The sequence below is a fragment of the Nelumbo nucifera genome, chromosome 5, assembly GCF_055504915.1.
Source record: "Nelumbo nucifera cultivar China Antique chromosome 5, China Antique-T2T, whole genome shotgun sequence".
In the NCBI taxonomy this organism is placed as follows: Eukaryota; Viridiplantae; Streptophyta; class Magnoliopsida; order Proteales; family Nelumbonaceae; genus Nelumbo; species Nelumbo nucifera.
Window position 1 is genome coordinate 66,612,831 of NC_142653.1, and position 26,296 is coordinate 66,639,126.

A 26,296-nucleotide genomic window follows, 5' to 3' on the forward strand; every position below is an offset into this window, starting at 1 on the left:
TGCAAGATATACGGCCCCCTTACTCTTCTCAAGGATGCACTAGGAAATCAAGATGCTCTCATCCCCCTCCTCTTGGCTCCCCGAGCTGGACAGCGCCGTTTCAGTGGCACGATGAGCAGACTCCTGTGAAGATCTAGCAGGGTAGGGAGCGCTAGTGCTGGTCCCGCGGCTGGCTCTGCTGCCACCTCAGGCCCTCGAGGTGGAAGCTCCTCCAGGTCTATCACTGGAGGGTTGGGTGCCCCAAGCCCTGAAGTGGGAGCTTGAGGGACCTCAGGCCCCGAAGGAGGGGCCTGTGGGAGGTCGGGCTCCGCGGCAGGGGTACTGGGAGACCCCGTGTACGCTTTCTTCACAACTCTCTTCTTCCACTTCTTCATATGGTGAAGAAGCCTCTGGCTGGTGATTGTCTCCTCCTCCATGGGACCTGCAGGGGAGCTCAACGTTAGTAGACTAGAAAATATTCGGTAGGATGAGAAAGAATGCTAAGGCAAAAGACCTACCCGGGCTCAATCCAGCTTGAACGAGCTTCGCCTCGGCAATGTAATCTTTATGGTCAAACTCGACCTGAGCCCATGACTGGAACACCTCCCTCGTCTTCTCATCGAGGGTAATGTCGGGGTCTTGGGTGGCCGCCCTCCAACTAGTTAGGAAGGGCCACCCCGAACTACTCTGGACCACGAAGTAGTCCCGCTTCTAGGTCGGGACTTTGTTAGGAAGTTTATACGGAAGTTTGAAGCCCGGGCGAGGGGACAAGTAGTAAGCCCGCCTGTGCTCGGGGAGAACACCTGACGCGTTCTTCTTTATTGACAGAAGGGAACATAATATATCTATGTCCAGGGGTAGATTGTATTCGAAACAGACAGAGATGGTCCCAACCACGTTTCGAATAGAGTTCAGGTGGAGCTGATCTAGCATGACATTAAAGCAGCTCAACACCTCGGGAATAAGGGGGTGAAGAGGAAGACACAGCCCGCCGATGAGCTGCTCTCTGAAGATCATTATCTCATCAAGACCGTGCTCCCAGGGAAAGTTACGGGTCGGAAGGTTGTACTGGTACTCCTGGGGAAGGTGGAATTGCTCGACGAGACTTTGAAGCCTCTCCGGTGTCATGGTGGAGAACTGGTCTGGCGCCCAACCTCGACGAGAGGTGGAAGCCAGCTGACCTGAGGCCACCCGTGCCTCATGGGAAGGTTGAGCGGCAATCGGGTTGCCGCGAACCGAGGTACCCACCTCGGGGTCACCCTGACCCGAGGCACCCACCTCGGGCTCATCCAAGAGACTGCCCTAGCTAGAAGACATCTTACACAAACTGAAATAAGGAAAGAAAGAAGCTCGGGGACTCACCAACGAAAACGCTACCAAACTAGAAAGGCTGACTAGAAAACCTGAGCTGAAGACTCCAGACGCGAGCTCAAAACCAGACGAGGAATAGTGGCAAAGGAAAATGACTAAGGCCCACGCTATTTATAGCCGCTGGGTCCGGACACCGATGGCCGAGATCGAAGCAATCTAACGGTTCACAACAAAACCGGTTGTGAGATTCTCAAGGAGAAAAACGGTTTAGCACATTTTTTGGCATCCACGAGGTGTAGGTCGGTCACGTGGTGTCCGCGTGTGAGATGTACGCCGGCGCGTGAGATGGTCGTGTGGTGCCAAGCCGGATCCACCCGGCACAACGTGAACTCCCCGCGTTGGGTCAGTACCCCAAGTGCAGGGAGTGGGGGGCAAATGATGGAGGGTAATCCGACCCGACCTCTTAACACGAAGACACGTGTCCCTGACCTGGCTCATCGGACAGCTCAGCTTGACAACTTAGCCACAACTCGACGAATGGAGGCCCGCCGAGTCCATCCTGGCTACTCGCGGATCAAGCGACTCCCACCAAGTGTGGGGAGACCCTGGACTCCTCTCAGTGTCCGAGTTACCCTGACGCCCCGAGCTATGGGGACGCAACTCGGTACATCACTAGTATCCCAGTATTAGGAAGCTCAAAATCAAACTTTTTGATGGTAGAGTCAAACCAGATGTTCCAAATCCTAGAAGCTTGTTTAAGTCCATATATGGATCGATTTAATTTACATAACATGTGTTCTTGACCCGCAGCTATGAAACCTTGCGGTTGCCGCATATAGATATCTTCACTAAGATCTCCATTTAGGAATGCAGTTTGACATCCATTTCCCAAATCTCGTAATCATGGTATGCTGCTACAGCTAGAGTAGGATCCTAATGGATTTAAGCATGGCCACCTTCGAAAAGGTATCCTCATAATCGATTCCTTATTTCTGAGTGTACCCTTTCGCCATAAGACGAGCCATGTAGGTCTCAACCTTACCATCGGGGCCATTCTTCTTCTTAAAGATCCATTTGCAACCAATTTTTTTACCACAGGGGGCGGATCTACTAGAGTTCAGACTCCATTGGTTTCCATTGAGTCAATCTCAGCTCTCATGGCATCTACCCACTTCAAGGAATCTTTGTTCAACATATCTTCCGTATAAGTCACGGGATCCTCCTCACTGGTTGTGACTTCCACCAAGTAACTATCCTAGTCATAGCCGAAACGAACTGGAGGCCTAGAAACTTGGGTAGATCTTCTACGTTGGTCATTACCTAGAGCTTGTGGGACATCTCCCACTACTCCTGAGCTCTCCTCATCAAAAACAACTTGTTGACGATGATTGTTCAGGATGTAATCATCTTCCAAGAAGTGGGCATTTCAGCTACAGAACACCTTCTGTTCTCCTAGGTCGTAGAATAAGTAGCCTACAGAACCTTTGGGGTAGCCTACGAATAGGCAACAGTTGGTCTTTGATTCCAATTGGTCCACACTCGTTCTTTTAACATGTGTTGGACAACCCCAAATCTTCAAGTGTCTCACACTTGGTTTCTTACCGGTCCAAAGCTCATGGGGAGTATTCGGAATTGATTTGGTTGGAACCTGGTTCAACATGTATATCGCAGTTTATAATGTGTAACCCCAGAAGGATGTGGGTAACTTTGAGTGTACGAGAAGTGATTGGACCATATCCAATAAAGTCTGGTTCCTCCTCTCTGACACACCGTTTAGTTGTGGTGTTGTAGAAGGAGCTAGCTGTGATACTATCCCATTGACCTTTAAGTAGTCCCTGAATTCATTAGAGATATACTCGCCACCTCGATCTGATCAAAGGGTCTTAATTTCTCTCCCTAACTTCTTCTCGACCTCTAGTCTGAACTCTCTGAACTTTTCAAATGATCCAGACTTGTGTCTCATTAGGTACACATAACCATATCGTGAGTAATCATCAGTAAATGTTATGAAATAAACATGATGGTTACGTGTCCTAACACTCATGGGACCACATACATCAGTATGTATAAGGTTAAATGTGCTTGTTCATCTTTCAGGCTTACCGTTAAATGGTCGTTTTGTCATCTTACTTTGAAGGCAAGGTTCACAGGTTGGAAGATCTTCTACAGTTAGAAAATCCAAAGGACCATCCTTTACCAACCTTGTGATACGATCTATGTTAATGTGGCCAAGTCGGTAACACTCATGGGACCACATACATCAGTATGTATAAGGTCTAGCATGCTTGTACATCTTTTAGGCTTACCGTTAAATGGTCGTTTCGTCATCTTACCCAGAAGGCAAGGTTCACAGGTTGGAAGATCTTCTACAGTTAGAAAATCCGAAAGACCATCCTTTACCGACCTTATGATACGATCTATGTTAATATGGCCAAGTCGGTAATGCCACAGGCACATGGGATTAACTATATCACGGGTTCTTTTCTTGGGGATATCATCCGACGTAGTTTCAATTACGTTAGTTTCCAGAGAAGGATGGAGAACATAGAGACCATTCTCATGTTCTTCATATGCGAGGAATTTGTTATTTCTTTTGATAGTAATCATATTAATAAAGAGAACAGAATATCCATGCGCACACAGTTTTGAAACAGAAATCAAATTTCTTCTCAAATTCTGTATATAAAGACAATCTTTCAGTACAATAATTCCTTCTCTGAAAATTAACTCTACAGTTCCTATGGCTATAGCTACAACACTTGTAGAAGTTCCCAAGTAAAGGGTCACCTCTCTGTCACTCAGTCTTATACTTGTCCTAAACCCCTGCAGTGAGTTACACGCATGAGTCGAAGCCCCGGAATCAATACACCAAGAAGTAGAAGTTACCAACAAATTGGTTTCTATGACAAAGGATTCAAAATTTCCTTGTTTCTTGGATTCCATGTACTGAGAATAATTCATCTTCCAGTGGCCAGCCTGATTGCAGAAGTGACAAGCATCTGATGCTCTGTCTTTCCTCTGCCTTTTGGACTTAGTAGCTTTTTTCTAAGGTTTTTTCTTTGCCTTCCTCTTCTTCTTGCCTGATTTACCAGCTTCAACAAGCATGGCAATGGGCTCATCCTTCTTGATCAGTTCCTTGGCCCTCTACAACATATTGCTGAGTTCCTGGATGCTAACATTTAGTTATTCATATTATAGTTCATGATGAATTGATTGAAGGACGGAGGCAAAGAATTTAGGATGACGTCCACCTTGGTGACATGGTCAAACCCAAATCCAAGAGCCTCAAGTTCATTGATGTATCCCATCATCTTAAGACAATGGTCATGAAATTGTTGGTTCTTGGACATCTGCATGGTCATTAACTGTTTCAAGACCTTCTATCGAGTAGAACGATTCTACTCTTCATACATCGTCCTTAAACTATCCAGGATATCCTTGGACAATTCAATCTGATCAACTATCGTTGTATCAGATTGTCTAAGGATGCTATGATGTAGAAGCAGGCAAGGGAATTTTTATCTTTCCATTCCTGGTAGTCCCACCTCTGGGCCTTAGAAGCCCTATCATTTGGATGTTCCGAAGCAGGGCTTTTAGCTACTTTGTCCAACTTTTCAGATGTCAAGACCAACATAAGGTTTCGGTACCAGTCAACATAGTTTGGGCCTATAAGTTTGTTGTCATCCAACAATTTTGTGAATTGTCCATTTGCCATTTCTGATAAAAAGCAAATATTAGTCCACAACCTTATTTGATTCATGTTATCTACATAGATATGGCTTTTAATCTATGTTCCATTCCCATTTGTTCATCTCTAAGATTTCCCTCCTATCTTAGTGACGGAGACTGTGAATTATGTCTCTAGAAATGTGGGAAATCACATAGGGTGCATGGATCCATTCATCTTATGAGTTTTCCCTTTGGCCTCTGTCAGACAAGGTTCATTGTCATTTTGGGTTAAACCTTTTTGTCCAGTGAGTGCTCACCCATCATATTCGTGAACGCCAATGTACCATGAGAGAGTCTTCTATTTTAGAATAGACCCCTCCACATCGGCCTATAACACCCTTATCATCTTATGAAACATTTCAACAGATGCAGCAGCAAATGGATAGCCCAATTTTATGGTGCGTTTCCTCATTACTGAAGGACCCATCTTCATGCTAATGATGGAAGGCCTTTAGAGAGTTCATCATATGAATCTCCCTATCACATGCACTTATATTTCAGTGGAGGGAACGAAGTATTACGCCCTAGTTTAATTTAGGTCAAACCAAAGTGGCTCCCATTGGCTTTCATAAAGCTAGATTTAGATGGGCCCTAAACGGCTAGAGATCCGCACGGTTCCTCTTGGGGAGGAAGCTGGTGTGGGGCCACCACGAAGGGAGATCATCCAATGATCTTAAGGACACCATGGCAATGATGTGCATTCAGCCATGGTGTGCGTAAGAGCCACTATCATATCGACATGGGCCAAGTACTTATGGCCCATGAACGTTGCACATCACACATCCATACATCACATGCTTGAAAAACAGAATTGATCCAATCAATTAATATCTGTAAAGCCCATGATTATCCTTAATATTACTGCCTAATATTATCTAGGTATATGGGCTGAATTGCAAAGAACTGTTCGGCCCATATAGCTTTTATGCAGTTAATGGGCTAAAGCAGTTTTAACACATTAAAACTAGGTTTTACAGGTGTGGGTTGGATTGCATCTTGCAATTAACCATCAACTCTTGGACCCAAGAGTGAAAAATTAGGGCTGAGAACAACCCCATCGAACCACAGATTCGGTCCAACCAGTTTGGTCCAATCTGGTTTGAATGGGTCTAGGGTTTGATGTTTAATTCAAGATTTTGATCTGAAATTAAATTACTGATAAAAGACATTCAAGAATCAATAGAAGGGTTGTTCGTAGATCTGCTACCCTGCAAAATAGAGGTTAGTTCACAGTTTGTAGTTTCTCAAATTGCAATTCGCAGATAGTTGAACCCTAATTTGCGAAACTCCTTCCTTCTACGCAATCTGCTTCAAATTTGAATGAAATAAAATAGAAAACCCTAATTTTCTATTAATATTACATAAAAAAAATTCCTATACATTCTGTCTAAAAATAAAAAAAAATAATAATTACAGACAAGAATGAATAGAACAGTAGGTGCGCAATTTTCTTGCGCCAATCAAGACTTTTTCATCTCCACCGTACGAACAACCCATAAATCAAGATAAATATAAAGAACAATTCTAAATACATATCAGATTTAAAAAGATTTAATTTCAGATCAATTCCCCTTAATCTGGGAACCGATTTCCTAGAAAGTCAATAATCTACGCAAATCAAGTAGAACGCCTTCTGCCCATTTGCGTAGTTTCAGATATGGCCAATTTCGGTTCAAGATTTGAACCTGGCTCTGATACCACTAAAGGGATGAGAGATCCATCATATGGATGGCCGAACCCTGTAGGAAGGTAGGGAGAAATTTCAAAAATTTCTCTCTCTCCCATGTGGGAATCACATTCCCTATTTTAGAAAATTGCATTTTCAATGATCAATCTTGAACTTAAACCGGATCAGATCTGTAACCAAAAGGGAGTGGAGGGTTATACTTGATACGAAGTCTTAGTAACCTCCAATGAAGGTGTTCACGCCCAAGGATGAATCTAAAAACTGCTTCCGTCGAAGATGACACAATGTAGGATGAAGCAGAATCAGCATGATGGCTCTTCAGCAAGAACCTGATTCTTCAGCAAGAATCCGATTGAGGGCGAGTGAGCACAACTTCAGATCACCTTTTCTGCCAAAAGATGGTAACAAGAACCCTTTCTTGATCGCTCTCAGAGTGGAGATCAAATTGGTTATGGCGACAATAACAAGAGAGAGCAAGAGCAGAAGATAGAGGCAGTCCAACTGTATGCTATATTCTCTCTTGTATCAGTAGACTGAAGGATGAATTGGAGGTTCGTCCTGCTCCTCTATTTTTAGTCTTAAAGAGAAATTCTCGTAATCCCATTAGGAGTTTCCTAATCCAAATCTTATATTTGGATCTGGACTCTCGTTAAGAGATAAGGATAATCCATTATCTTATCTGCAGATAAAGATCAAACCTCATAATCTAATTAGGAGTTTCCTAATCCAAATCTTTATTTGGATCTGGACTCTCTGAGTGGATAGGGACAATCCCTTATCCTATCTACTGATCTAAATCCCATAACCGCCCTTCTTTAATTAATCTTATTAAGTCAGTTCGAATTGGGTTTTAGGCCCATTGAGTCTAGGTGCTCACTTATCCTCTAAATTGCTGCCCTATTGGATGTCCTTGTATTGCATGGGACCCAAACATTGATCTACACATCAGCCACATGGGTTCAACCTAGCCTTTGTTACAAGGCCTGGCCGAGTTCACTGTAAGAGACAGTGAACCCTTGAGTCCATCACCATGGGCTCTTATTGGGCCCAACATTTACACTAAATGGTCCTTGGGCCAAGCCACCTTATAAAAACCCAAGGACTGTGGGCAGATGCAAGATTAACCATTAGGTAATACCCTCAATGGCCTTACACTTAGTCTCTCAACCCATAATGATCAAATACTGCCCGACAAGAGAGGATCTCTCTCTCGGCTGCAAGGTACAGTGCTGCACTCTCTACTCACAAGGATCCCGGGAATTAAAACCTTTTGCAAACATTTTGAAACCATAATATATATATGTATATCTCTATATAAATATATTTTGCAAAACAAATTTCAATGGTTAAAATCGACTGCCGACAGTTCTAGTTTCCACCAGAGATAGTGCATCCCCGATCATTCACTTTATCCGACAAAGGGGCTGATCCTATCACTATGATCACCCACTCAAATGAATTCTTAGACTGTTCCAACATACTCAGGTTTTGACCCCCTCTAAGGATCTCACTGATTGGCATATCAAAGACAACCCAATCTAACACCTAGTGTTGTATCATAATCGAGTCTAGGGGTTAGGTGTAACATTTCAGTTTTGCCCATCTATCTCCAAGGTCCAGGGCAACACTGGAATTCTGGTCCGGTTTAGGGTTTCAAGAAAACCCACACTGCATGTAGCTCAGGTCTCACCCTGGTAGCTGAGACAAGCCACCCCAACCAACTTGGCGGCACATCAATGTCAGTCTTGGCAAGATAAATCTCCCTAGATCTATCCAATGGCTGTGAAGATTCTAAACTAACACGAGTCTCATATGTGTCCAGTTTAAGGGTATTACACAGAAACACACAATAATAAAATGAATCAAATATGTACTTTATTCATTACTTTAATTGTCATAACGTACATCATTCTGATTGGAGCTAAGGGCATACATTGTCTAACAGTGCTCACATCCCCTGCGTGATCCTTGTTGAAGGATTGTAATTCTTGTTGAAGAATTACTTTACTGATCTTGCCTCATCCTAAGCTGTGTCATCTTCAGTGGAGGTGGGATTTAGTGACCTCTTTGGGCGTGAACATCTACATTGGGAGTTACTTGCATGGATTCCGTATCAGGTATATCCCTCCCTTAATCTTGGTTATAGATTTGGTCTGGTTTGTTTCAAGAACGAACATTGAAAAACGCATTTTTTCTAAATTAGGGAATAGGATTCACGGAAGGGATAAATAAATTTTTGAAATTTTGCCCAGTCACCCTTAAACTCTTTTTTCTTCTTCCTTCTAGGACCTCGGGATTTCTCCTTATAAAAGGAGGCATAAATCATAACAAACATACGATTCTATTGGTAGAAGTCTTTAGCCTATCCTTTGCTCCTAGCCTTCTTTCGTCTTTCAAGGAGACCACCACATGTATCCTTACCACACCACTCACACATTCCATCTTCAGTTCTTCGTAATCAATCACCAATCTATTGTTTCTTCTACCATTCACCAAACTCCTCTATACTAGTTGAGTGGCCTTGAAGTAGCAAGTTAGAGACAATCATTTGAGTTGAAATATAGAGTTGAGGATTCTGAGGCATGTCTTTAATTGATTCATTTCCCGTGCCTTTTCAACTTCTTGTTGCATTGCCTTCTCTCTTTCCATTTTCCGGGCTCTTTCCACGTTTCTATCATTTTTAACTTGTCAAACTCTTGCTCTCTCCATCTTCGTAGCTCTTTCTTTATCGACTGTACCCTCCAAGAAATCTATCTTACGATTGCTGGCTTCTACCAATGAACAAGACCCAGAGGAATGTGAAGTTTCTTCCCTTTCTTAATGCCAATAGGGGGATTTTCAACTCTCTTGCTACACTCTAGGAGTTGTGGTTGTATTTCATCATTGAGACCAACAATGTTGGGACTAACTAGAGATTCCTAGAGTCTGGTGTATGTTAATCATTTAGGTGGATGATTGGTGGTGGATTATTTGTTTGCTGGTTGGGTTCACCAATATATATCAAGTGAGAATCCCTTATCCTAGTTGCTTATGTTCTTCAAAAAATATAGTCTAAGGCCTATTCGTTTGTTCTGAACTTTGACATGTGAAAATGTAATAATTATATTAAGAGGTATCTTGACTTGGACAAGCCCAATGTCAAACATTGGTCCTACATTTTCGTGCCCAAACGGTCTCATTCCCTCTCTTTTTTCCTCTCCTCCTCGTGAGCCCCACTGCCTTTCACAGCACCGATGCACAGCCCGAATCTCCAGCAACCGGCTAAGATGGATTGAGTTCAAGAACAATAATGGAGAAAACTAAAGAGTAAGAAACCATCATCAGAAAGGCTCTAACTGCATACAGATCCCAAAATTTCCCAAAATTTTGGAAACCGAACTGCCGTTAGTCTGGACTCCGTGAGTTTGAAATGTAAGAGGAAGGATAATGGAGTGTTCGCTTGCCATTGGATGGGACAGACTATGTGAGCTCATTTTTTAAAACATTGGCGTGGTCCATGATCATCCGATTCGCACTCCCTAAATGCCCTACTCTACTCATCAGTCATGCCGACGTTCAGTGTTGCGCTAATTGTAGGCGGGAAAATCCACATGCTTACAAAACTATAAATAGAAAACATAGGAAGTAAAGAACGAGTGATTTATGAAAAATTGAAAATGCACCAATCTCCAACGGCTTCATCCCAACACGAAGAATCCAAGCGGTCCCTCGATTCTCACCTCGGTTCTCCAGAAAAGCCATCGAAGATCGCACGAACTGAAGATTCCAGTGATGAAGAACGTTCTGATAATCCTCTAAACATGAACCCAAACCCTAGAATCCAAAGATACTTGGTCGCAGTCGAGTATATCGGCACTAGATTCTCTGGCTCCCAGAAGCAACCTAATTGCAGAACCATTGTTGGCGTTCTCGAGGTGACTTTCTTGTTTTATTTTTTTTTTTCCTTTTTGATCAGTAAGCTTCTTGTTTTATCTCCACTGCCTTGTTTTTTTTTCTTTTTGGTCCTTATATTGAAATTACTTGAATAGTGAACTGTGGTTTGGAGTTATAGGAATCGTATCCAGAAGGAGGTGTAGCCATGTAGTAGTGTAGTGGAAAGGTTTTTCGAGTTTTGCGTAAGTTTGATTCTTTGAGTGATTATCAGTTCTGTCAGTGTCGAACTTCTGCTTTTCATTAGGCTGGCAGCTGTATAGTAAAATTTTTTGGCAATAACCTTTGCCCCATTAGTCCCTCATGCATTTTCAAATTATATACAAGGATGATGCTTATTCTCCAAGCATCTGAATTTGTTCATTTTGTAAGACAACATGGATACTTGAAAGCGGATCAATGAATTTCTCTCGAAATGGAGGAATAGGTCGGTGGAAGGTTTGGAAAATGGGTAGGTCTGGGTGAAGAGATTGGAACGCTAAATTGCAGAGAGTTTACTACGGAATGAATGGGAATCAAATGCTCTATCGGTTCATATATTTATTTTTTTGGTAATAAGTAATAAAGAATTTATTAATAGAAAAAAGAGTACATCTGATAGTGACGAGGTATCACCGTTAGCTACAAAGCCACAAAAGAGAACAAGGCAAAACAGAAGAGTACATTCAAAGGCCAATAACAAGAAAAGCTTTAAGCCAACTCCAGAATGTTCCAAAATCCAGAACCAAGGTCTTCTTTTGTGACTCCTTCAAACTATGGGAGAATGAGCATGCAGTCGATTATCCTTTTACCACATAGTAAGGTGATATGGTCCCTTACTTAATCCTTCTCTTTAAAAATTCTCTTATTTCTTTCTTTCCATAGTTCCCAAGAAATATATTGGTCAAAAAAATATTTCCCAACAAATAGCAAAAGGAATGCAGCTTCAAACAATCTTTGCCTTGACATTTTCACTTGCACTTGGCCACTTGGAGAATCTCTCCTCTACCATACTAGGACACCTCCAATTAGTCTTGAATAGGCCAATGAAGAAACCCCATATGAATTCAGAGTAGGGGCGTTCAACAAACAAATGATAGACATTCTCCTTTGCATTCTCACAAAGATAGCATTTGCTAGCCAAGTGAAATCCTCTATTTTGAAGATGATTTAATGTCAAAATGCTATCTAAGGCCACTAGCCATGCAAAAGCTTCCATCTTTGGGAAGCCATTGATAGGATACTTACATACCTAAAGAAACATCCAGGTAGAGGGATTTTATTCTTAGATCATGGGAATTTGAAGCTAGATGATAGGAGATCCACATTAGGAGTATGCACTTTTATGGGAGGAAATCTAGTTTCATGGAAAAGTATAAAATTCAGTGGTGGCAAGGTCAAGTGCAGAAGTTGAATATAGATCTATGGCCCATGGTGTCTCAGAATACTTTGGGTTAGATCCTTGTTGAGTGAGATTGGGATAGATGTATCGAGCCAATGCTATGGTATTGTGATAATCAGAAGAGGAGAAATCAGAGGCACAAGAAAGCAGAGAAACAGTTACAACAAATTTTCAATAGCAAGGTGATAGTGGGTGTTGTAAAAACAACCCGGGCAGCCCACTTTGCGGTAATCAGGGTCCTTTAACTCCCTTTGCTGACTCCCCACTTGCTCAAGGTATCACTTTACCAAATTTTTCCGTGAATACTAACATTTCTTCTAGTCCGTCTCTGTTTGTGCCCATAGGTGAGACTAGCCCTACTTCAAAGTTTGCCACTGCAAATGAATTGACAGAGATGTTAGATAACGGGATTTCAAAAGAAGAGAGTGAGGGGGAAGGAGAGGGAATTTGGGATCTGGTTATGCAAGTCTTTCGAATCTTAGTGAGAGAAGAACTGGAGAGAGAGGAAATAAAGATGAGGAGTGTGACACTCCTAATCAAGAGGTAGTAGGGGAAAGGGCTGAAAGAAAAAAAACAGAAAAATAAAAAAGAGAAGAAAGAGTAAAAAAGGAGTGAATGTGGAAGTCCTAAGTACAATAAAGGATCTGAATAAGAAAACAGAAGGCTCAACTAAGAAAAGAAAGAAGAAGTTAAGTGAAGTGGAGAGGCTTAGGTGTGAAGTAGACTATGACAAAGGGAATTGTAGAAGAAAGGAAAGAAAGAAGCAAGGTAAGGGTGAGTGATAGTGCAAGGAGTTAGTTTTAAGGAGATCTACATGAAGATAATAAGTCTGAATGTAAGGGGGTTGGGAAGTGCAAGGAAAAGAAGAGCAATAAGGGAGATACTAAGAAAGGAGAAACCAGATATAGTGTTGCTTTAGGAATCAAAGTTGATGGAAGTGGATAGAAGGTGGATAAGAAGGCTTTGGACAGCCAGGGGAATAAGCTGGGCATATTCACCATCCTGGGGATCTTCTGGGGGAATTATCACTTTGTGGAAACTTTCAAGAATCACCCATATGCTGCAAACTAGATAGATTTCTTTTCTCGATGGATTGGGAGGAGGGATGGAGGGGTTTGGTGGTCAGAGCCCTACCCAGAACTACTTTGGATCACTGTCCAATTAGGATTTCCCAAGAACGAGTGGACAGAGGCCCATGGCCTTTCAGGTTTGAAAACATGTGGCTCCTTCATCCTGAATTCAAATCAAAAGTGAAAGAATGGTGGGAGGAGCAGGTGGACTTTAGGTGGAAGGGGTACAAATTTTATAAGAAATTGCAAAGACTAAAGGCCAAAATCAAAGAATGGAACAAGGAGACTTTTGGGCATCTAAAGGAAAGGAAGGCTGGTATAGTACATAGAATTGAGGAGTTAGATGTTTTTGAAGGGGAAGGGCGTCTACAAGTGGATGAAAGAGCTGAAAGATGGAGCCTTAAACAAGATCTAGAAGACATTCTCGAAAAAGAAGAAATCAGGTGGAGACAAAAATCTAGATGTCAATGGCTAAAGGAAGGGGATGGAAACATATGTTTTTTCCACTTGGTAGCAAATGGGAGGAGAAGAAATGCTATCTCTCAGATTGAGCGGAATGGACAACTTTTAACCAGGGAAATGGATATAGCACAAGCCTTTGTGGAGCATTTCAAAGCCATTTTTTCTGGGCCGGGCAGAATTAGAGATAGTTTAGATAATCTTGAGTGGGGGAAAGGCCCTAGGGACTTGGTTGAGGCTTTGGAAAAAAAATTTGAAGTCCAAGAGATAAAAGAGGCAATTTTCTCTATGGAGAGATCCAAAGCCCCAGGCCCAGATGGCTTCACGATGGCTTTCTCTATCAAGACTGTTGGGAGATAGTAGGTGCTTAGCTTGTGGAAGTCTTTGAAGAATTTTTTGAAAGGGGCAAGTTTAATTCAGGGGCAAATGCAACTTTTATAGCATTGATCCCTAAGAAAGCATATGCAATCCATCCAAAGGATTTTAGACCCATAGGCCTTGTGGGAAGTATGTATAAAATCATCTCTATGGTTTTGGCTGAGTGGATCAAAAGAGTCCTTCCTTCTTTGATCTCTCCAAACCAAGGGGCTTTTGTTTTTGGGAGACAAATAATTGATCAGATTCTTATTGCTAGGAAAGAGGCTTGGTTTGCGAACTGGATCTGGAAAAGGCCTATGACTTGGCATTGGGACTTTTTGCTAGAGATTTTAAGGTTGAGAGGTTTTGGAGCTAATTGGTGTAAGTGGATAAAGGGTTGCATTTCCTTCTGTCGTTATTCCATACTAGTCAATGGAGTAGCTAGAGACTTTTTTCTAGCGAGAAGGGGCCTTTTTCAAGGAGATCCTCTCTCCCCTTTCCTCTTTACTCTAGTTGCAAATGTATTGAGTGTTTTGATCTCAAGGGCTGATATTACAAATCAGTTAAAAGGTTGGAGAATTGGAAGGGAAGAGCTGGTGGTGACACAATTACAATTTGCAGATGATATTGGTATATTTTGTGAAGGGGAAAAGGAAGAACTGACTCAACTGTAAAGGCTAGTAACTAACTTTGAAAGGGTTTCTAACCTTAAGGTGAATTGGGGCAAGAGTTGTGTAGTAGGATTAAACAGAGAGAAAGAGGAAGTAGAAAACCTTGCTAGGGTTCTGGGGTTTGAGGTAGGGGAATGTTCGATATTGTACTTGGGACCACCTTTGGGGGGAACCCAAAATCCGATAGCTTTTGGTATCCAATAGTGGAAATATTTACAAAAAGGCTGGAAGGATGGAAAAGAAATTACACATCTTTAGGGGTAAGAATAACACTAATAAAGTCAACTTTGACTAATCTACCAATCTACTATTTACCTACCTTTAGGATCCCCACCAAAGTGGCCAACCAACTAGAGAAATTAATGAGGGACTTCTTGTGGGAGCTAGGGGACACAAAGAAAGATCACCTAGTGAAGTGGGAGATAGTGTCCAGAAGCAGGGATAGTGGGGGTCTAGGGATAGAGAATATTAAACCAAGGAATGTTGCATTGCTGAGAAAATGGTTGTGGAGACTGGAGATTCCCCCTAGAACAAGACAATCTATGGAAAAAGGTGATTGTGAGTATTCATGGTATGGTAGACAATGGGTGGGATGCTGGTCTTGACCCTAGGGCATCTCGGTATTCTCCCTGGAAGTGATCCATGGTTTATTGTCTTCCTTTCTTTCGTATATCAGGTATGTTGCTTGTGTAGGTAATAAAGTGCGGTTTTGGGAAGTGTTTAGTTTGGGGAATCTTCTCTTAAAGATAGATTTCCATCTATTTATTCCCTTTCCCTTAACAAAGAGTCAACAATTTCCAATGTTCTTGGTACTGAAAATTCTTGGGACTTGGGACTACGGAGAGGGTTAAGGGAGTCTGAAATGGTATTAGTAGATGAGCTCATTTCCCTTCTTAGCTTTGTATTCTTGGATCTTTCTTGTTCAGACAGTAGAATTTGGTTTGTGTCATCCTCTGGATACTTTACATGTGCTTCTTTCTTCAATGCCCTCCTTCAGTCTTCTAATGCTGCAAAATTTTTTCCCACAAAGGAAGTATGGTGTAACCCTGTTCCCTTGAAGGTTAGGGCTTTTTGTTGGGAGGTAGTACTCCAGAAAATTAACACTTTGGATAAACTACAAAAAAGAAGACCAAATTGCTGCCTTTCCCCTCATGTTTGTTGTCTTTGTTTGGACTGTGGTGAGTCAATTACACATCTATTATCGTTTTATCCTTTTGCTTATTTTGTTTGGATTGGTTTTCCTCTTTGTTTGGCTGCAAGTGGACTCTGCCTTTTGATACGGCAAGCCTCTTTGAGCAAAGCTTCTTTATATTAGCTAAAAAAAGAGGTAGGATGATGTGGAGAGCTACAAGAGCTGCTATCCTTTGGTCATTATGGGAGGAGAGAAATAACAAAATTTTCCAAGGAAAAGAAAGGCTCAAGGAACAAGTAATTGATAATATACTCACAAAAGTCATACATTGACTGAAATAAACTGACTTATTCAATGATTATTCAGTGGAGGAATATTTAGAGGCTGGTCGGCAGTGGCAAACCTTTCTACTACTATGGATGTGGTTCAGCCCCAATGGATACCAGTAGCACACCAAAGGGTAAAGTTGAATTTTGATGGAAGTTCTTTGGGCAATCCGGGACCCTCAGGAGTGGGGGGAGGAGTATTCAGAGACGGGGAGGGCAGGTTAATAGCACTGTACTCTTGCCCAATAGGTATAGGCGATTCTTTAAGAACTGAAATTATGGCCTTACTCTAAGGACTGAGACAGCCCAAGCAATGGGGTTTCCAAAACTATGAAGTGGAGGGAGATTCTAAGCCGTTAATAGGATGGCTGCAGACAAAAAGTCTGGGGGCATGGACTCTGAGACAGCAAATGAGGGAGATTTATTGTTTAGCAAGGGAAACTGGAGTAATCTTTACTTGGGCAAGGAGGTCGGCCAACAGTGTGGCTGATATTTTGGCAAAACAGGGAACTCAAAGGGAAAATCTTTTTTGGGATGTAAAGTAAACTTTGGGATAAAATATGGGGTCAACACTCATGCTGTGAATGATTGGTATTGTACTACTCATTTTCTAATTCAATGAAAGTTACTGTTTCCAATAAAAAAAAAAATCAAGCTGCAATCAATATTGCCCACAGTCTAGTTCAACTTGATAGGACAAAGCACATTGAAGTTGATAGATACTTCATAAGAGAAAGGATGACAACCAGAGAAGTCTGCTTGCCATATGTCTCCTCTAAGTTACAGTTGGCCGATGTCTTCACCAAAGGGGTTACAAAGAACAAGTTTGAATATGACTTACGAAAGTTGGGAATGTGTGACATTTACTCCCAACTTGAGGGGGAATGTTGAGTTTTTGTTTGTTTGTTTTTTTTTTTTTTTGAGTAGATTTATGAATTAATTTTGTTGATTGTTTGTTTACATAGGTAGTGGGGACCACAACATACTTGTTTTTTTTTTTTTGATCAGTGACCACAACATACTTGTTGGGACCCTTTGGAATGTTTTGGCGTGCTTTTTTTAAGTTCTTTATTGAGTTTTTGTGTTCAGCTGGCATATAAGGGCATACTTGTCTTTGTACACATTTCTACATTTTTTTATTTCTGCAGATTTCTACTAGTTGATTTGAAGAAAATATAATTTGGTTTAGTAAATTGTGGTTGTTGCCAGAAAATTTTCTCTTCCCCCTCTCTTTGTTCTTCTAAGCGATTAGCAATCTGTCTCTTTGCTCTTTACCGTAACAACAAAAGTTTTCACCTCTTCCTTTCTAATTTCTTACTCATTCTTTTGGTGGATAGAAAGCATTCTACTTGCTTTTCCCTCCACATTCTTCATATTTAATAACCCACAACCTCTCATTCATCCCACAAAGCCCACAAGCCACCACCAAATGTTAAATTAGTAGGATCCCTACCCCATCCTAAATCAATTTTTCATGCATCATTCTAATGAAGATTTGAGTATGGGTATTGGGTCTAAGATTTTTTTCCTGTATTGCCCCCAGTGATAACCATAGAGTTGCTATTAAAAATTCATTCCGTCCATTGCAACAAATTACAATGTTTAATTCTGATGCTTTCATATTGTGCCAACAAGACTAGGAATTAACAGTGATGATTTACTTTTTATGTTTGTAGTTAGCCATAGAGCTATGAAAAATTTCCCTTTTTTGTGTTTGCAGGGTAAAATTTTGGCTTCTACTGTAGTCTTATGTTCTGTATATATGTCTTGCTCAATTAATACCAATTCAGCTTATCCTCTTTTCACAGTTTTCAATCTTTGCAGTTGTTTGAGTTTAATAATTCGATAGGAACTTGATTTTTGGGCTATGCTCCAGGCTTGATATAATTCCTCTTTTGTGGCTGGAAAGTTCATACTGGATCTTTTAGTTTAAATCATACTTGAGTGCAAAGGAGTTCATATTTTATCTTTTCCAATATGTACTGATTATCTGATTCTCTATAGAATGTTAGATGTTATTATTATTTGTGTTGCTTTTGTTTTTAATGATTCTTGTTGAGAATAAGTGATTTGATTACCATAACTCTAGTTTCTGTGTTTTAGGATGCTTTTCAAAAGTTTGTTGGACAACCTGTTTCAATCTTCTGTTCAAGTCGAACTGTAAGTTGAAGCTCTTATCTGACAGAAAAGAATTTTGTAGTTTTGTTCTATTGGATATTGCTTCATCATGTCTTGTATGGTGGTGGCTTGCTTAAAAAAACATCTTAACTTAGGAACATAAATATGTACAGATATGCAATGCCTACTTTATGTTTGACCAATATCTTTGTGGAATTCCAGGGTATTTAATTTGTTGGATTTTGGAATGAAGTGGATGGATTATGCAGGAGTATCAAAGATATTTAGTAATTTTTTATAAACTTAAACTTAGGATCCATTTCACAAGGCCTGAATTATTAATCCTTAACAAGTTTGTATCTGAAATAATCAAACTGACAAATTGAAATCAAGAACTTTAAATAGGAAGTCAATATGTAAGTTGATTTAAGTTTTCAAGAACCTATAGGTTATGCAAATTGCAAAACTGGAGATAACTTGATAATTATGTTTCAATAAATAAGTTTTAATCAACAACCTAGAACTGGCAACAATCATGAAGGCTCTGGATGATTCAGCACTTTTCATGGAGATTACAGTGATAAACAACAATTAGGATTGGGTGTGGGAGAATAACCTAATATTTAGCCATTTGGAGTAATATTCTTGTTCTTGGTTTCCTGGTGGGGCAATTGGGTGATGTACATTAGATATTTCCCCAAGCATTTGAAAGGAGAATTGCCTGCTTGACAACCCAAAGCTCTCATACAATTTTCAAGAACATCTCCATCTAACAATCCTGGATAGATAATCAATTCGAGTATGAGGAGATTTAATCAGTTTATTGATGCTTTTGAACTCAAAGAACTGCCACTTTCTTATAGTAACTTCACTTAGACCAACATGTAGTTTAACCCAGTATGTCCAAATTGGACAAAATCTTATTTACAATTGACTGGGAGGAAAATTGGAGAAGCATAGCGTCAAGAGTCCTACCAAGAGTGACCTTAGATCATTAGCCGATTTTTATTTTTAAGGTTGTTATGGTGGATAGAGGTCCAACTCCTTTTAGATTTGAGAAGATGTGGCTAAGCTCTAATGGATTTATTGAGAAAGTTAAAGGATTGGTGGGAAAAAAGCAATCCAAGAGTGAAATGGGAAGGGATGAAATTCCATTGGAAGTTGAAGGAACTAAAAATAAAGGTCAAAGAATGGAATATCCAACACTTTGGAAGACTAAAAGAAAGTAAGCAAGTTAATCAGAAAAATTGAGGACTTGGGTTTCAAAGAAAGTTTGGGTTCCATTGAGAAAAGAGACAAGAAAGAGAGATGGGCCTTGAGGAAGCAATTAGTAGACATTTTGCTTAAAGAGGAGATTAGTTGGAGACAAAAATCTAGGAACAAGTTGCTCAAAGAGGGGGATAGGAATACTAAATTCTTTCATGCTCTGGCTAATGGGAGGAGAAGGAAAAACTTTATCTTGAAATTGAGGGGAATGGTAACATAATCGGTGATCACTCAACCAAATGATATTGCCAGAGCTTTTGTGGATCACTTTAAATCTATCTTTAGGAAGCCATTAAATAGCAGAATCTGGCTTGATGGGTTGGAGTGGCCTACTCTTTTTGAGGAGCATAAAAATTGGTTGGAAAGGAGGTTTGAGTTGGAAGAAATGAAGTAGTTTTTTCCGTGGATATATCCGAGGCTCTAGACCTTGATGATTTTACAATGGCCTTTTACCAGGATTGTTGGGAGATCTTGAAAGGATGTTCCTAGAATTTTTTGAAAGGGAGGGGTGGTTAATCTAGGTCTTAATTTCACCTTCATTGTTTTGATTCCAAAAAAGGTGATGCAGTGCTTCCAAAGGATTTTAGACCAATCAGTTTGATCAATAGCCTTTATAGAGTGGTAGTTCACGCCATTGTTTTAAAACCGACCTAGAGGTCGATCTACTTTTGCCTCCGAGTTATAGGTCACCGGTTCAACCGTTTGGATTGAACGGGTTAGATATTGTGACATCAACATTATTATATACGTGCCTCTCCAAAGGAAACTTGTAACTATACTAGTTTTTATTAATGAAATTGATCCTTTTTAATTATCAGAAAAACATCATTATATATTTAAGTATATATATATATATTTATATACATATGTGTGTGTGTATATGTATAATACATATTTTATTAATAAATAGTGTATAATTGTGTTTTACATAGAATGTATGCATTATTTAATATTTAATTTATGTTTTTTAATTCAATTTTTAATTTATGTATTTATAAAAAATATTAAAAAAATGCAATTTGAGGCCAAAAAATGTTTTTTTTTGGCAAAAATAGCGAGGCATGACGCCTTGGGACACATAGATCTCAAAAAGATACCCAAAATAAAAGAAACCATTCCAATTGGACATTAGAGTGTAAAGTTATGACCTTTGAAAGTTTGCACATACATTGAGTGTACAACCCGCGACCTGGTGATCGGGTCGAATGGGTCAATGGTTGAACCACTTAGGTTGGATGGTTTTGACCAAGTCAACGGTTTTTTAATAGACAACGGGTTTCAAGAGAACCGGACCTGGAATTAAGACTGGGTGACGGTTCGAAGGGTTCAATAGGCTAAGTCATTGGTGGGTTGAAAACACTGGTTCATGCCCAATGTCGTACCTAAATCGGCCTCCAACTAAGGATGGTACAACAATTTATGTGAAGTCCATACAACAATGGAATTTCTGCAAAACCAAGCTGCAAGCTCCAACCTTCTTGGAATTGATGTAGATGTGTGAATCTCAATTCTCTGATTTTTTCTCCAAAAATGTAGCAAAGGACTGATGAGAATCAGCCCCTACTAAGTATGGTTCAAACTAGGGTTTTGGGATGCAAGGAGAGGAGAGAAAGAGAGCAAGAGAGTGGGGGGAACATAATGGTTTGGCCCCTCCCTCTCATCCTCTTATATAGAGCACTCTCCTGAACCTATTAGAACTTGATCCAAATCAGATTTGGATAAGGACTTATCCATGTTTAGATAAGGACATTATCTTCTTAAGAGAATGGGTGCTCCATACCCATATCCATACCGATATTCAATCCATATCACATGACATATGACAACTAATCTTATTAGTAATGGGCTTAAGGCCCACTTTAGGCTTGAATATTATGTGGCGTGGGACCTACAAAGGTCTCACATGAGTCCATAAGGGTTCGACCCCACCTCTAGGAAAGGACAAGCTGAATTCATTGCCCAAGGGTTTGGGCTCAGTTTGGGCTTAATATTTAAACATAAACAATCTTTGGATTTAACCACCCTATGAAGACCCAAGGATAATGGACTTATGTAAGATGAAGCCCATCAGGTTATCAACTCTGTAATGGTCTCTTGCCCTTCTTAGCCCATAATCATTAAAAGACTGTTCATAGGAAAGAACCTCTTCCCTGACTACAAAATGTAGTGTCACACTCTCTGCTCAGATGGATCCCAGGATTAAAACCTTTTGCAAACATTTTATGACATATAATAATATAATATATAAATACATTTTGCAAAATCAGATTTCAAATACAGTTGAAATCGATTGTCGGTAGCTTAGGTTTCCATCAAAGAGTGTAAACCTTGATATTCACTTTGTTTAACAAAGGGGCCAATCCTATCACTATGATCACCCACTCAGGTAATTTCCTAAATTGCTCCAACATGCCTAGATATTTGACCCTTGATGGATCTCCTTGGTTGGCATATCAAAAGCAGCTTGGTCCAAGACCTAGTGTTGTATCATAATAAAATCTGGGGTTAAGTGCAACTTTCTCCAATTTTGCTCATCTGTCTCCAAGGTCCAGGTTCAGCGTTTCATCCAAACACCCATTGACTATGCTTGGGGTCTAACCCTAATAGCTAAGACAAGCTGCTCCACCAATTTGGCAGCACACCAGTGTTAGCCTTGTTAGGATAAACTCCCCAAGTCTATCAAATGGCTGAGAACATCTTCAACTTATAAACGAGTCTCATAAGTGTCCAGTTTAAGGAGTAATTCACGGAAACACACTAATTTGAATATAAAACGGTAATGTATTTATATTATTCATACAAAAATGTCCGTGTACATCAATTTAATTGGAGATAGGGGCATACATTGTCTAATAGGGAGGAGCCCATTTTCTCCTTTTTCTCTCCATTGAATTTTGGTTTTGGTTTGGATTGGGATTTGGGCTTTAGAAGAGGCCTCCATGAGAGTGCAACAAATAGTGTCATGGCCTTACTTCAAGATCTTGATAGAGTGATGTTGGACCCTTCAAGAGGGGACAATCAACTTCGGACCCTTTCATCCTTTGGTTCCTTTACCTATTCTTCATTCTTTTTGCATTTAATTCAGCCAAATGCTAGTCTGGGTATGTCTTTTCCTATAAAGGAGGTTTGGAGCATTCCTATTCCACCTAGGATTGGTGGTTTTTGTTGGGAGGTGTATCTAGAAAGGATTAATACTTGTGATCTATTGCAAAGAAAAAAACCTAATTGTTGTCTCTCCCCTTTCTAGTGCCCTCTCTGTAAAGCCAATGGTCAGTCTTATTATCACTTATTAATCTCCTGCTCCTTGCTTTTTCAATTTGGGAATGGTTTGTCTTTTTGTTTGGGTGCAGGTGGAACTCCCCATCTTCTGTTCAAAGCTTGTTCTCTTCTACTTATGTTGGAGAGCCGACGAAGAGGGGAAGAACCCTATGGGGGTGTACAAGGGAGGCCATTTGCTGAACACTTTAGGAAGAAAGAAATCAAAAAACGTTTTTTAGAAACAAAGAAAGGAACAAGGAGGTACTAATTAAAGCCATAACTATTAAAGTGGTTCATTGGGTTAAGACATTAAAGTTGTTTGAGGATATTCCAGCTGGTGAATTGATGAGAAAATGGAAGGAAGTTGCTTGGTCCCCACCTACAAGTGGTTTCATCAAACTGAATTTTGATGGTAGCGGTTAACGAAATCCGGGTCCTTCAGGTATTGGAGGAGTTTTTAGAAATGAGGAAGGAAAAATTGTTGCTCTTTATTCCGATCCAATTGGTGTGGGTGATTTTTTGAGAGCGGAAATATTGGTTGTCTTGGAGGGAATTCAAAAAGCAAAGGATTTGAACATTTGGAAGCTATCAATTGAGGGAGACTCAAAATTAGTTATTAGCTGACTGCAAGATGAAGAGGTTGTGGGATGGTGGGGATACATCTATGAGAAGAGGCGAATCAAGTGGCTGCTATAAGGGATGGAGGTTACTCTAAAATGGGTTAAAAGAGATGCTAATTCTTTTGCTGATTCTATGAGTAAACAAGAGGTGGGAAGGTATTGACTATTTTGGGCTTAGTTGTAATATTGTTAGGGAGAGCTAAGAGAATTTATCTCCCCCTTTCTCTTATTTGTACTTATTCCTTTGATAATGAATTCTGATCCTGTTATTGATAAAAAAATACATTAATCTTGTTGGATGCACGTGGATCAGGTGTTGAATTTGAGGGCTATTTTGACGAGTTTTGAAATGTTGACAGGTTTGAAAGTGGATTTGTCCAAGAGTGTTATGATAAGAATTGGAGAAATCAGAAATGAGTTGTTGATGGAGTGTGCAGCTGTGTTTGAGTGCAGAATTGGGGAGCTCCCATTTATTTGGGTTTGCCTGTTGGTTCCAAGACATCTTCAGCATTTGTGTGGTGGCCTATAATTGAAAGAGTGGAGAAGAGGCTGAATGGTTGGAAGGTGAAGTTTCTATCCTTGGGTGAAGGATTGCACTCGTAAAAAGTGTGATCTCAAGTTTACCATCTTATTACCTTTTCTTTATTAAAGGTTTCAGCGGAAGTGGCTAGGAGAGTGGAGAAGATTCAAAGAGACTTCTTAAGGAAAGGCTAGGGTGAAGTCAAGAAATTTCATCTTGTTGGGTGGGACAAGGTTTGTAGGCTGAAGAGTGGAGGTGGGTTGGGGAAAAGAAGGGTCAGAACTTTCAATAAGGTGTTGCTAGGAAAATGGCTTTGGATGTTGGGTTTAGAAAAGGAAAGGAGTTGCATTGGAGGAGAGTGATTGTGGGTAAGTATGGGGTTGTGAAGTTTGGGTGGGAAACTGGGAATCAAGGGAGGTCTCTGTTTCATATGTCTTGAGTATTTGGAAACGAATAATGACTTTTACTGAATAACTTGAAAACTAAATAAGTTTTGTAATTGGGGATAGGTCTAGAATAAGGTTTTGGGAGGATGAATGGTGTGGAGTTGGGAAACTAATTGATTTGTGCCCAAGGTTGTACAGGTTTTCTGATCATGATGTTTGGATTAACCAATGCTATGAGATGAAAGGTGATCAGCTGCTGTGGTATCCTAAGTTTAGAAGTCATTATTTGGATCAGGAGGTGGAAGAGTGTGTTATGCTGCTGAACATACTAGAAAATCGAAGACCTGAAGCTCTTCAAGGGGTGAGTTGTGGTGGAAGGAGTGGAATAATGGAATATTCTCTGTGAAATCATTTTATGCAGCTTTGATTCAAAATCACATGGAGCCATCCCAGGATGAAGGTGTATGGGGTAATTCTATTCCACCAAGAATGGAAGCATTTGTGTGGCTGGTTTCAATGGATAGAATTCTAACTTTGGCACATTTTAAGAGCAGAGAATTCAGCATGGCTAGTGTTTGCTATATGTATCTCAAGCAAGAGGAGACAGTTTGTCATTTGTTTCTTTTGTAGGGTTGCTGACTTCTCTTGGCGTTTCTTCCCTTGACTGTTTGGAGTTAGAGGCTTTCAGCCAAGGGTTCTTGCAGAAATTTTTTCTACTTGGCTGAAGATCAGAGGTTTTAAAAGGGCTAGATTGGTTTGGAGCTGCATCCCTTTTGCGGTCTGTTGGGGCATTTGGAAGGAGAGGAACAGAAGATTGTTTTAAAACAAGGTCTGGAGCATTGAGAAATTGGTAGCGGACATTGACAAATTAATTTTTTGACTGGGTGATGGTCCTTCCAGATTTTGTACAGGTTACTAGAGAAGAATTTGGGGAGAATTTTAGTGAAGTGCTTGAGTTGCAAAATCGTATTTCTGCTTGTTATCTATAAGTTCTTGAAGGTGTTTCCTTAACACCTTATTGGGTTGTAATCAGATTCCTTTTTTATTTTAATGAAGTATCTTTTCTTTTATTATAAAAAGAAGACAACTTATGAATTTAATTTTTAGCTTGTCTTGTGGTTAGTAGCAAGCTTGTCAACAAGGCAAAAATATTTTTCATTGAAATTATTGTTTCACATGTACATTAGCTTTTCGTTTAGACCAACAATTTCAGTTCTGGCATGAAAATACTCACTGGTCTTTTACGAATTCTGAGCATTATATGATATTTGATGCTTACTGGTATAGGATGCTGGAGTGCATGCATTATCAAATGTTTGCCATGTAGATGTGGAACGCATAAGCAAAAGGAAACCGGGTGAAGTGGTATTCTTTCTGATTCTTTTTTGTCTTCTCTTTTTTTCTGAGAGAGCATATTGGCTTCCAAAATTTGTTTTAATAAGGGTTCCTTGAAAAGTCCCTCCTGGTGGTGGGGCTTCTCCTAATATCTTCTTAGTTGGTAAAGGTACAATTGTATCATCTGTTCTTCTTCTTCTTTTAAGACATGGTAGGGGGCTTAGATAAGCAGTTTTTCTTTACATCTCTTGGTTACTAACCAGAGTATTATATGCCAATTCTTTAATCAAGTTTTTCTAGACTATTCAGGAATATGCCTTAAGTTTAGGCATTATTTGATTTTGAGTTTGTTGCAAGAGAATAATAATATTATAGTGCAAATCAGGGCACGGTTAGGATTGGAGACCAAGAGTTAATGTATCCTTTTCCGGTACCTTGGTTTGAAAATTCATAAGAAGGGAGAGATTGAGGAGCCTGTTACCCATAGAACTAGAGCATGATGGAGATCTTTTGTGGGTGCAATGCCATGAAAACAAGGAGTAGGGGCAAATTGTTCCTTATTGCTAGAAAAGGAACTTTCATGCATTTTGCAAATTGTTAGTCCACCTTTTCTCATAGTGAAAATGTGAGACTTCAGAAGGGTGTTAATTCTAGATTGGGAAGATGTCTTATTTGTATCATTCTTCCTTCAAGAATTTAAAGGATGATGTTGCTTCAAATATTGGTCCTGGTATGGGTACAAAACCTATTGGTATATTTTT

General features: G+C 40.1%; 1 protein-coding gene across 1 annotated transcript in view; it reads left to right on the top strand.

Annotated features, from left to right (window-relative positions):
* The first annotated feature begins 9,840 nt into the window (after positions 1 to 9,840).
* Positions 9,841 to 26,296, top strand: part of LOC104586484 (Pseudouridine synthase family protein) — an 88,526-nt gene continuing 72,070 nt past the window's right edge. The window contains exons 1-3 of the mRNA XM_010243734.3: positions 9,841 to 10,620; positions 18,136 to 18,192; positions 25,488 to 25,565. Of these exons, the coding sequence (XP_010242036.1) occupies positions 10,363 to 10,620; positions 18,136 to 18,192; positions 25,488 to 25,565 (393 nt within the window). The 5' untranslated portion in view covers positions 9,841 to 10,362. The remainder of the gene's footprint in view (positions 10,621 to 18,135; positions 18,193 to 25,487; positions 25,566 to 26,296) is intronic.